The sequence below is a fragment of the Chaetodon auriga genome, chromosome 20, assembly GCF_051107435.1.
Source record: "Chaetodon auriga isolate fChaAug3 chromosome 20, fChaAug3.hap1, whole genome shotgun sequence".
Lineage (NCBI taxonomy): Eukaryota > Metazoa > Chordata > Actinopteri > Chaetodontiformes > Chaetodontidae > Chaetodon > Chaetodon auriga.
In genome coordinates, this window is record NC_135093.1 from 6725848 (window position 1) to 6738996 (window position 13149).

Consider the following 13149-nt stretch of genomic DNA (forward strand, 5'->3'; position numbering starts at 1 on the left):
GTGCTTTAATTTTCTCCTGTTGAGGCAGAGAGAGCTTTCAGGAACCCAGCCTGCATGTGGACATCTGCCTGCATGCTCCTCTGAAGTGGCTGGCAGTGTGGTGCAGTGCAGAGTGCACACACTGAGGAGCATAACTCAGTGGAGCCGTGGTAATCGAATGGGTCCGTATGTAGGTGCATGTGCAGTTATGTTTACAGACTGTTGAGTAGCTGGTTGGGATTCTCATTATGTCTGATGCTCATAGTCTGATTCTGGTGTGTGTTCTGTACACACACAACAGACAGTCTAATTTTTCAGGATCCAAGCGCTGCCGGATTTGCAAGTGTGATTTTTTTTTTTTTTTTTTTATCACACAATGCTGCGTTCAACTGCCTCTGACTGCATAACAACATGAATCCGTAATAACATTAGTGAGTGAGGACTGTGGAGGCTATATAATTCAAATTTACACAGTGGGCTGCTACAGTTATGTGTGCGCCTATCAAGTGCGTTGGGTCAAGCTGAGGATAGGAGACCAAAAGAGAGACCGGAAACAAAGGGGGTCACTTTCAAAATAAAATGCTAAGCTCGCACACTGTCCTGCACCTTCTAGGCCTTGTTGTAGGCCTATCTGGCTTAAACCGAGCTTCTGTACGGTTGTAGACATTCATGCAAAACTCTATCTGTAACTGAGCAAAATGATCCTGGACTCAACATCTGCTTACTGAACTTGCATCAGGTATTCAATTTGCAAGGATATGAAACAAAGAAAAGCAGCAAATCGGGACATTTGAGAAGCTGGAACCACTGAATATTTGGCATTTTTGATTAAACAAGTTCCTTCTAGCTTTGTCATGGGCTGTAAAAGCTCTGGAAAAAAGCAAGGCTAGACTTTGAGTCATGATTGTGAACGACTATTTCTGAAGAATGAACCTTCATGCTCAATCTTAGAAAATCAAGTGGGATTCTGCTGATTAGAAAAAAAAACTACAATAATAAGTTATTTGGGCCTATACACATTTTAATCTTATTGAGCAAACATAATTCCTAGAGTGCATCATGCAGGTCATGTGGAGCTTTATTTTGAAAGCTAGCACCGGAAGTTGCGCTCCATTTGTTTCTGGTAAGTTGATGCTCCTCTTTTATTGGCTATGGGCGCCAGAGGTGGCTTTAGGACCTGGCGGAGTGTCTCATTGAAGCACATGGTGCCCACTCATAAGACAACACTTCTCCCCGGTAATTGCCCAGGAATTGGTGTCATTCCAGCGGGCGTCAGAGAAACAGCGGCTCGAGTCTCTGTCAGTGTTTCCATCGCCGGCTCTTCACTTTCCTCCCATCTCTCACTTTTCCGGGCGATGCGGCTTTTGCCTTGGACGTCTCTGAATGGGCCGAGCGCACGGAGTTGAATCAGCTGTCGTCGGGATCTCCTAAAGCAGCGCTCCTACACTTGATCATATTTCAGGAAGTCACTTTTCTTTGGAGGGAGGGGGGGTCCGGACACATCAGCTGTTGGTGGGCTGTGATTGTATGATGGTTGCGCTGCAGTGAAACACTTGGCCAGACGCGTCCACGCTTCAGCCGGGCATCATGAATCCCGGGAGCCGGACTCTGAAGTTTGTCATCCTGACAGCTCTTCAAGCTTTGTCTGTCTCCGTGTCGGTGTGTGACAGCGTGCGCTCCACATCTGCTAAAGGTAAGAAGACGTGAAGATGGCAAAATTATTCCCAGCGGTCAAAGATATTAAAGGAGACCCGTGCGCAAAAGTGCTAAATTGATTTTCTTAATTGATTTACTCCGGCATGGATGCTCAGACTGGAAAGAAATGACTTTTAAAAGTCTTTTCAACAGGAAACATGAAGAAAACGCCTTTTTTTTTTTTATGAATCTTGAAATGTACTCTCTCTCCATTCTTCATTCATGTCTCCCCTTTGGTAGTTTTAGGGTACATCATGTTTTATGAAGGCCTTTGTTAGTACACCAGACTTACAGAGCTGTAACACATGTTCGAGCAGAATGAAACATCTCCTGAGTGCGCACGGCTTTCTAAATTCTTGATTTTCTGTGTGTGAAAAGCAGAACATAAAATTTTAGCTCGCAGTCCACCCAGTGTGTACCTCAGAGGAGAGGAGACGCTGTATAATTGATGATGCTGAAACTCTTTGGTAATCAGTGGTAGCACTGGAGGCATTTCGCTGGCGCTTAAAGCATACTCCAGTTTTTCAAGGCACTTCAAACATACTTCAATTTTTCAATTATGGATGAATTCCAGGGTTATTTTAGTGGCAAACATAAAATAAAAGTCACATTGTCAGTTTGAACTTCGGAAGTCAAGTAGCATTTTAGAGTGAATTGCACTGTGTTTATTATGTTCATGCCGTCCCTGCAAGAAATGAAAAATAGCTGCTCGAGAGCTCAGGGGAAATGTTCAAATGTGGTGTCAGTGTGTGTTTGTCTCACGCTGTGTTTGCAACCCTGTGGGCTGTGGCTCATGACATCTCAGTCACCAGTGTTCATGCCCTATGGTGAGATTCAACAAGGACACTACACACAGTTTGTGCAGCAGTGGTGGGTGGAGGTGCCTCCAGAATCCTCTTACATCTAAACACACTGCCAGTCACGACACTCATCCTGGGAATTAATTACCAGCAAGGGCAAATGTGTAGAAGTGGGATTCAAAGCGTGAGGAAGTTGTTCATTTATTCATCAACGGTTCATCTTCATCAGAAGTTGGCCTTGATGCCGTCGTTCCTGTGGGTTCACACTCGTCAAAAACCATCACGGCCAGTTCATTTGTGTGCATGGCTGGGAATGTCTAACAGTTGATCTTGTATTTGGCAGGATATTTACCTGCTCGGGGGTAGTTTGGGTTATTTGAAGTAAATTCCACGAACAGGAGGTGGGCTTATGTTTAAAAGACACAGTATGTGCAGTCAAATGGTGTGAAAATCAGGGTGATGCCTGACTTCTGCCAAAATTCAAAAACCAAATCAGCAACAATTTTGTAAATCCATTAGTCATCACAGGTCATTTAAAGGAGCAGCGTTTGGGATTTACTGACATCTAGCGGTGAGGTTGCAGATTGCAGCTGTAGAAACCCGGTGAACTCTGTGGATCCACTAAAGCATAGTGAAAAGTGCTCACATGTGAGTAAATACCAGCAGGGGGCGATAATGATGCTAATGAAGGTCAAACATAGAAGAAAGGGCAACTAAGTCCATCTATGGGTTAAGTTTTTGGTGCCTATCTAACCAAACTGTGACCATCACTGAAGGTTTGTTGTTTTTTCACACCTAGACGATGAGAAACAGTTGACGGCTGCGGTGTATGATACGCTTCAGCCTGATACCAGGTTGGTGGATGTTGGCTGCCTCTGAAAATATAAAGGGCTCATTCTAAGTTAATGAAAGCAAGATTCTTAGTATCGCATGGTTTTACACTAATGAACAAATTCTGAATATTATGTTCGATTCTGCCAATAAATCTCCAGAAATCCTACAAACTGGTCCATTAAGCAGGTAAAAACTCAAAATCTTCATGGTTTTCAGCCTCTCAAATGTGAGGATTTGCTTTTTTTCTCTGTCTGAATGTGCAGCTGTCTGAAGCTGAATATGTTTTGGACTGTTGATGATGTGAAGATGTTACCTTGGGTGGAACTTTCCGCCTTTTTTTTTGCACCATTTACAGGCAAAATGACTGTTCGATTAATGAAAATAATTAGTTGCAGCTTACTTCATGTTAAAGCGTAATGAGTGGGAATCATTAGTGCTCCCTTTTATGAGTCTCAGCCTCCAGACTGTGCACTTTTGTCTTTGCAGGCAGGAATTCAGCGCTGCAAAGAAAAGATGGAGCAGTGAAGCTCCATGCACCGTCATGTTGGCATACAAATTTCATGACGCTGCTCCTTGAGCTTTCTTGTCGGTTTCCCTCTCCCCGTCTGTCTTGTGCATGTTTCTGTCCTAGCTGGGGATCATTTGTGAATGATTTCCTCCGATGGTTGACACACTGGGTGTCAGGCAGTATTTACTAGCCAGCTGTACCGCTTCAGCCAACATGACTCTCTCCGCCTCGAGCGCTGCATGCAGCTTGCGTGCTGCACGCTCAGACAAATGAAAGTTGAGCTGAGAATGTATTTTTGGACTGTAGTAAACCATTCCTTTAGCAAACAGTGTCCTCCCCCAGAGAGACATTATCACCATGATGTGACCCATCTCAAGTCAGAGCCATTTAGTATCTTTTCAGTATGAATGGATTCGGATCTTCCAGATGAGTTGTTCAGGATAGTGAAGACCCAGGAGGCTGGTAAGAAGAGTTGGCCGATCTGTGCTTGTGCATTAAGACAGATTGATCAACCAGTTGCTGTTCCGCAGTGGGGATATTTATGTAGGAAGGGGAAAATAGCTGGACCGTGCTCATGTGGCCTGACCCTACATGTGTTGTATTAATTTCTTCGAAGCAGCTTTGGACTCATTTGACCCCCCCTCTTCCCTCCCTCCCAACAAAAGTTTAACACATGAGCTGAAACCTGATGCTGGCTCTGGACTTTCTCATTGGACTTTCACACCCAAACGGGTCAGAGTTGAGCTCAGCGCAGCGCCCCCCGAGCGTCTTCTCGCTCGTCTGGTCCGAGGGACGACTTGGCTCGGATGTCTCTTGTCATTGTCGAATGTATCTGGGTTAGTTCAAGATCCAGCCCGTCAGTGTTTCACAGAAATATCACTGGCAGTTTATAAGCCTGTTCTGGTCTTATGGTGTGTTTTGTTTTGCAGTACTTTCATGTGCAAATAAATAATTCTGCATGCTGACTGACTGGAATGGCTTAAGAAGATACTGAATGGAACTGAGCCATTGCTAATGTTATTGGTTCCACCCGTGGATGTGGTTCCACCTGCGCTTTCTCTGCTGTGACAAGTCAAAATGTCCAACAAGTCCAGCATTTACTCTCCTTTTAGTCCAAGTTTGTTCTCCACCAACTCCTGAGAAACATATGTTCACTCAATTTATGTTTGACTTTAATTAGCGAGCTGTCTCGACTTTCACGAGCTCCAGTTTAGCTAATTGCTAACTTTTTCTTTGATTCCGCGCTGAGCTGTATCAGACATCGTTTGCTGAAATGATTTCTTGGCCACTTGGGGGCAGCAGACCAAGGTTGTTGGAGGTGTCAGCAATCATTTGAAATCGTGTTTCCAGCCACCAGATTAATATTAGCCCAATATTCACTCTCCTTTCACATTGTCTGTGTTAATTTATTGATTTTGTTTGCATCTTGGAAATCAGATGAACATCTACCTTTTTAGAATCCTGCCAGAGCTGCAGATAGGAATCAAGAACAGGAATCAGTTGGAATCCCAGATCAATATACTGTACTGCACTGTAGCTACAAAGGAAACCAATCCCCCAGTTTGACAAATTTCCACATGAACATGTAGTCATTGTCTTCCACCGAGATTTGAAACACAGACTTTTATGTCTTAGCTCCAGATAATCTATCTTCCAGCCTGGCATACAGCATCCGGCTGGATTTCGTCTCTGTTTTTCTGCAAAGAGAAGGAAAAAGTTGTGATGTGGTTCCTAATAGGCAGATGTGTTAACAGGAAGAAGACAGGTCACCTCCTACCTGGGTGAATTTCTAATCAATTTGCCCCTAAAAGGATTCTGCTGCTGCCAGTTGCTTTGTTGAGTTGTATTCCACAGGCGGACCTGTGATGTATTTTTAAGTGAAGCAGAGCAAGCAGGACATCAAATGGCTCCGTATAGATGAAAGTTTGAAGCAGAACTCTGACCAATATGAGATTGTTCAAAGTTTGGGTCGTCTGTTTTCAGGTTTTTAAGTACCCAGAGAAGATAGCAGCTCTTGATTTATAATATCGAGAACTCAAGCTGATGTCTTGAAATTGCTTGCTTTTGTCAGAGCAGCAGTCCAAAAAAACATTCAATACAATGAGATAAAGGTTGTTAAGAACTCAAGAGGTGTCATGTAGAGAAAAAAAACTCAAACTGATTCATAAACACAAATTGGGGAACAGGAATCACTAATATGAGAAGATGAACTAATACATCAAGAGCACCGATGAATTTTTTTTCTTCTCCGTGATGCCTCCCAAAACCACAAAAACTAATGTTTTGCATTTTTGCTTCATGAATGAAACAAAAGGAACTGAAACATCAACACTATTGTCATCTAATTTTCCTTTTTCATTAATCAAGTAATTCTTTTCTCAGTGTAATCACACACTGATATCCGTCTCTGTTATAATCCTTGACCTTTTTGAGTGTTTTTTTTTGTGCTTTAAATGTTACTTCCCTGACAGAGAGGAGGTCTGTGATGCCGTAAATGATCATAAGAATCATATTAACAAGCCTTCACACAGCTCTGCTCCAGAAGCTCTCTGACTCTGACCTTTGATGCCAAGGCACACAGGCTCCACGCCGGGCACCCTTGCTGCAGGGGGCGAGCATAATGGTCTCACCCGCCGCAGGCGTAGCAGCACCGCTTCTCGGACAGCATTAACCTCCTGCTGAGCCGACGGGAATTTTTGCTGCAGGACCATCTATTTCCCATAGAGTAATTATGTGCTGACATCAGGGTAGTGTGACAGTAAATGAGTTCGGTATAGAAAGTGGGGGTAGAAAGACAGAGACAGAAAGACAAAAGAGCTATTGACCAGAAGAGGGAGCCCAGTGTTAAACAGCTTGATTATGACTCTAAAAATGCTCTAAAAAAATCATCCGCCCATAAATCCAACCATTAACAACCCTCGCTGCTGTGACTTTTGACACGCTGCTACCTTATTAGAGTTGATTTAAGGAGACCCTCTTACCAGCTTGTGCGAATTTCTAATACCATGATGTCACCGACAGGTTTCCATGCTTCCTCGTGCGACCCCCAGGGTGTTGACATAATGTCCCCCAAATGGGTCAAATGTTTACTGTGGAGTCAAGCCAAGATTACCAGGCACTTTTCACCTTTGCTCTGCATTCCCGCTGGAGCCTGCACTGTGGCTCGAGGAGCCAGGTGAACATCCGTCCATTAGGTGGCCAACAGAACGAGTCCTCAGTATGGTGCTGTTCTCTGTTTTAGGCCTTCAAGTAATACAAGTGGTTAATCTGGGTATTTTTAAGTCAATAAAATATCAATTAAATGGCGATACAAACCCATCACACTGCCTTTTTCATGCAGTCCCAAGAATATTCTTTTACAATTATTTTTACAAAGACAGCAAATGCACCAGATCTTTGGCATTTTCTCTTAATGAATGACTGAAAATGTTGATGATTAATCCACTATAAATCCACTAATAAATTACTTGACTGCACAAATAAATTCAAATGGAATATATTTGGTTTTGGATGGTTGAACGTAACAAGCAATTTGATGACGTCTTGGAACTTGAGAAGGGCAATTTTCACTATTTTTTGACGTTTTCAAAGAGCAAAGGATTTTTGGAATTAATCAAAAGAATCGATAGAACAGTCAATAATGAAAATACTGATTAGTCACAGGCCTGGAGAAGATAATGAGGGAGAGAAAGAAATAAGGGAAAGCAGCAGAGTTCACTGCTTTTGTCCCCAAGGTCATTTATGAAAGACTCTTCTTGATGGCTCTTCCTCCCAATGTATCATTCATCATTCTCTTCCCAATCACTATTCTGTTTGAATTAGCATAATTCGCCGACTGATTGGGGATAAATTGAATTCGTGATTTGCCTGTCGATCACCCATTATTAAATGAACAATAGCCATAAACATTAACCAAGTTTCCCCCACGGCCTAATGACAGAACCAACTTTTGGCTCAGAAACTTTGCTGGATCATGTCCCCAATCCAGTCAGTGCTCTGATTAAAGACATCCACTTAATCCGGCTAAAAACAGCCTTTGATACATGCTCTGGATGCAGAAAAAGTCATCATTTCATGAGATTTGCTTTATCAAGAACACACTTCCATATGGAACCGGGAAAAAAGCTGTATGTTCCATTTTTTTAAGCTTTCTTTGTCTTTTGTGTGTCATAGTTATGCTTGAAACAGGCCAAATTAAACTCATCACTCTGCCCTAATTTATCCCACATGCTCTTATTTCAAGCCCATTTCCTTCCAGAGGTTTGTGTAACTAAACAGTGTCCACCCGTGTCAAACAATGCTGGAAACATCTCCAGTGTGTCCCCTCCGCACTTGTTTTTGTACCATTCAAGGGATTTTGCATATCAAAGAGTCTCATTCAAGCTGCCAAAGGCATTGTTTTTCATTTCCAATTTGACATATTTTCAAGATCGAGAGAGAATTGCTGTCAAAGTGACTTTCCAGTGTGTCCTTGTGCACATTTCCTGTACCAGCCATCAGGCAAGGGTGACTGTGATTAGGAGGGGTCTTTATTGATGTGTGCACATACATATGTGGAGCCTGTATCCCATCTCAGTGGGGACCTGTGCACATGTGGGGGGGGGGGCATGGCCTCATCAAGTGTGCAGATGAAAAGAACAGCATGCCATTTGTGTTGGAAAAGCGAAGATTGTTATGAATACATTATTTCATGGTTTCCTGTCGAGGAGTGAATTGCGCTTGGTTTGGAGAAAGCAGGCTCTGGGGTTTAATAAAGCCCTACAGTTGTTGGTTTGTTTTGGTGGAACAGAGTGAGGAGGAAAGAGAAGGCCGTTGTGAAAGGCCAGCCTTGAGATCTGCACAGAGCCGAGGAAGGTCATCTGTTCTCTGGGACCAGCAGCTCATCGGCTGTGGAGAATGCATTACGCTTGACGGGCTGAAAAAACCAGGGAGTGATTCGCTATGAAATACCATCAGGAAGTTTCAACTGACCCAGTAAGTGCTGATGTAGTTTTCCTGGATGCCACAGTTAAAATGGGCCAAAAGTTGATGGAAAAGTGAATGATATCTGTAAAATTTTTCAAGTAAAAGAGGGGAAATCACTCCTGATTCTTGATTGATCGGCTCATAGCCAACAGACGTATGCAACCAGTGGTGACAGGCGGCAGAAGGCTTTGCTTAAGGGGTCACAAACCAAGAGGGCAACAATCGACCAAGACCGCAGGCTCATGACTTTTTGTCTTGAGACCCTTTACAGTCAAGCGATGGCCACCCCCTCGTCACAAGTTGCATACTGTAAGCTGAGAGGAGTTCAGCAACATGTAGTTTTTAGTCCTGGAGAGGTTAAACGCTCCAACAGCTCACAAGAAAAAAAGCAAAGACTTGAGAAAAACTGTTTTTTCTTCTTCTCTCCCAAACAAGATGTTTGTCATCTGGCAGCGATGCAGATTTATTCTCCAGGTTGGAACCTCAGACCTAGATGTCTCAAAACATTTCAATCAAATTCAGCCCAGTTTAGATGACCTGCAAATCATGTAATGCATGCTAAGTGAGAGTGTGCTACACCGCTGTTAAGCTACAACCAGCCGATCGTGTATTACAGTGTGTAAAACAGCCAAACAATGGCTGTACATACAGAGTACATAATGGAGTAAGTTATTTCTTCTTAACAGCGCTGCTTGGGAAAGCCAAGTTTATTACTTTATTCAGTCATAGGTCTGTATCACATTTCAGTCACCCACACGCGAACAAACACGCACCGTCACATTTGCACATACACAGACACGCAATCCTCCAACCTTGCATTGACTTTATTGAGGCAATATAAATGGGACAAACTCTCCTTGTGTACACTGGAGCGTAAAGGGAGCTGATCATGGCCAGAGCTCCACTTTATTAAGACCTCTGTTTACACTCTCCTTTATTGAACGTATAAATAAGGCTTTGGGTTCTGGTGCCACTTTTACCACTCCCTTAATGCTTCTGGTGGCTCTTATAACATTTGAGCTAACAAAAGCCACTTACACACTCCGCACACCACGGCCCCGCCACGCTCCAACTTTACCAAATGTCTCTCCAAAGCATGTGGAAACAAAATGACCCTGCAGACTATTTCCACTAATATAATGCCATTTATAAGCGGGTATTAAACCTCATAGCACACCACATTAACAAAATGCTTATTCACTCGCGGACTTTGAAGTCAGGGAACCAAACGCTGCATGGTTGTGAACCTCGTCTTGAAAGTTGATGTGGAGCATGCCACAGAAAAGGCGATGGCCATTCCATTAGTGTGTGTACATGTGTGTGTGTGTTAGCCTCAGAAAATGGGCTAACCACAATGTGGACTTGACCTTTGTCTGTCAAAACTCAGTTTTTTTTCCCCCACCCTCATGTTTATCCACTCGTACTTTTCACTGAGGTTGTCATGCGTTCCCTTACTCAGCATGCCCACCTCCCCCAGACGGTGTGGTTTTCCACGACTAATGAGGGTAGGATGCTTCTCCCGCTGTTGTGTGTGTGATGCCGTCCCGTCCTTGCCGGAGCCTGCTTCTCATCATCAGGCTGGAGCTGGATGAGGACTGCTGAGCTGGTCACCTCTGGCTCTCCGCTATCAGCTGCAGCAGCTCTGTGATGAACTCCAGAGTGGTGGTTTCCTCAGAGGAGAACCAGAACAAAGCTCAGCTGGGGAGCACTGTGCCTGACCTGCGTTATTAATGCTGGATAATAAGCAGACTCAGCAATTTAGCTGGGTGAGTCATGCGTAGAGATGCAGAGGGGATGTGAACCTCGAAGGAAGAGCCTTGAGTCTGCTGGCAACAATAATCTGTGATGAGTGTGTTTCCCCTTGAGTGTGTTTGGTGTTTATACGTGTTTGAAATGCGATTCAGAATGAAAATGTAACAAAGTCTCAAAACATACATAAATTATACCCAGACCACACGCATAACTTATCACAAGTCCACTGACATCATCCTCAGACTAAATCTGTTTCCCTGCTGTTTGGAGACGCTCAATGGAGCGTCAGTGGAAGAAAACAAAAAACAAGCAAACATTTGATTTAGGATGTTTGCACTGAAACAAATGGTTCTAACAACCCCCGCTGTTTTAGTAAGAGACCCAAGCCCCGAAACGGCTTCCCCGCTGTGGGGAGCTGATTACTGCAGGAACCCTGTTAGCAATGTCCTCCAGTGGCTCACTATTGCCTTCTTACTCTGTGTGTGCTCATGATGTGCTATTTAGAGCGACTGCAGCTTCTGTCTCAGTTAAAAGTGGTAGGTTTGCTCGGTATAGTGACAGTTTTTCTGCCACTTCAACTCCTGCCGGCACGCTTGGGGACGTCAGTATTGGATTTGGGGGACGGATATATTCTTAAATGACTGGCAACGCAGCCGAGCTCCTAGAATCGTGGCCATTCGGGGGCTCAGTTAACACCCTGTCAGAACAGAGAGAGAGGAGATAAAAGCATGCTGGGAACAATGCCCCAAAGCTACGTCTAATCCGTGCACTGCATCCTGGACACTAGCCCTGTGTTTGGAGTTATCGCAGCAGCAGCAGCAGCCCCAGCTCCTCTTCGCTCCAAACTCTCCGTTCCTGAAGAACTGTGGAGATTTATGCAGCTTGAGTGGCAGAGGGGGTGGTTACGGCTTCACCACAGGCTAACGCTTCTCATTGCTTGATGTCTGAGAGTGTTGATTACTGCTGTTGTCTTCATGTCTTAATGGCAGAGGAGACGGGCTCCACTCTATTGACACTCTTTAAAAAGGAGGCGAACATGTGTTCAGGAAGGGCGAGGATGTATTGGAGACGGCGTTTTGTCAGCATAGATAATTGTTAGTTTTGAGAAACAAAAACCATTGAGAGAGCATTATTTTTGTACTGCGACACAGAAAAGCCATCAAACACAAATACTATGATTTTGTTTAATTGACACTTTTATTACAAGGCAGCTGTGCTGTCAGGTTGGGTCCTGATGTTAATGAACACCGGGGCCGGGCCTTTAATAGCGGGGAGGAATTCATTTCCAGTGCTGTTTGTCGAAAATCTGCTCAGAAAATGTTCCCATTGTTTGTGTCCACAGACATGGACATGATCTAGTTTCACAGATGCAGAGAGAACTTAATAAAGGGGGAACACTTTGAAGTTTTCTCACATGGTATTTATGTTTTCTCTTGCAGGGAATCTTTTGAGCACGACTGTTCATCACAGACCAACGGCAAAGCAGAAACACTACGGGACTACAGTACCTCTTCAGCTTGTTGGACAAGACTGGAGACCAATCAGCCAGCTCAGATCCCAGGTGAAGAATGGCAGTTGATCATTAGACAATCCCTTGTCTCTTAGACGTCCATTTGTCTGTCCAACTCTGGTCCAGATATCTTGAATCTCATGACATTTGGTTTTGATATTTATGATCCCCTGCAGATGACTAAAGGTTCCATCTATGTGTATCGTCACCATAAGTCACAGTTTCCACTTAGACATAATAGATTATCAAAATCCGTATGGGTGATTTAAGCGCTCCCCAGAGGATGAAAGCTTCTCATCTCCACGTGTGCAGCATGTTTTTTGTTCCTTCCTGTTCACATCTGCAAACCGAGTTTCTGGAGCAGAGCATGTTGCCTTCCTTATCTTGTTAACTTGCTCAGATTTTGCTGATTTGTCACTTTTCCTTGATATTTATGCTTCTTCCAATGGTAAGTTGGCTTCACAGCTAAATGGTTTTCCCTTCAGATATTTGAATTGCTTTTATTGTTGCTGTCTGATTGAATACAGTTTTTTTTGTGGGCAGCCTGCAGGGGTTTGATCTTTTTCAATAAAATCAATACTCTGAAAGCAGGTTGCACAAACATTCAAAAAGCGATTGAATCTTCCTGACATTAAATGTAAGATTGGACTCAAAGTTAGCACTGCATTGTGAATTTAGAACAGAGCTATGCTTCATCAAGTGGCTCCAAAGCAACAGATTCTGAATGTATGCAAAGTAAGCTGATAATTAGACGACTTTCTCATTTTTCAGGCTCCAGTCTTGAAAGACTGTTCTCATATTCCCCATTCAATACAGCCTTAATTTAATGTTGCTCGTGGATTTAATGAATAATATTAGTTTGTTAATTGTTGTTTCGCTTTAAAGCGAATCTAAGTAACAATTAAAATGCCTGATGCATCTCAGTCTTGATGAAATGAATCCTGCTCACATGTCAGGACCAAGGGTCAGCTAAGGATCATATCCCATGCAGCAGAGATAGCAGGCATCACCTCTTTGTGTTCAGTTCAGTGCATTTCAAGCACAGACAGCTGTACAATATCTGCATCCTAGACAGGAAGAAAACACTGCGAATCCCACTGGAGCAT

At 43.5% G+C, this 13149-nt stretch overlaps 1 protein-coding gene across 1 annotated transcript in view; it reads left to right on the forward strand.

The window, feature by feature from the left end:
* The first annotated feature begins 1123 nt into the window (after positions 1–1123).
* The window catches only part of adam12a (ADAM metallopeptidase domain 12a), a 72387-nt gene continuing 60361 nt past the window's right edge, over positions 1124–13149 (forward strand). Inside the window, exons 1-2 of the mRNA XM_076760773.1 lie at positions 1124–1672; positions 11973–12094. Coding sequence (XP_076616888.1) covers positions 1567–1672; positions 11973–12094 — 228 coding nt within the window. The 5' untranslated portion in view covers positions 1124–1566. The remainder of the gene's footprint in view (positions 1673–11972; positions 12095–13149) is intronic.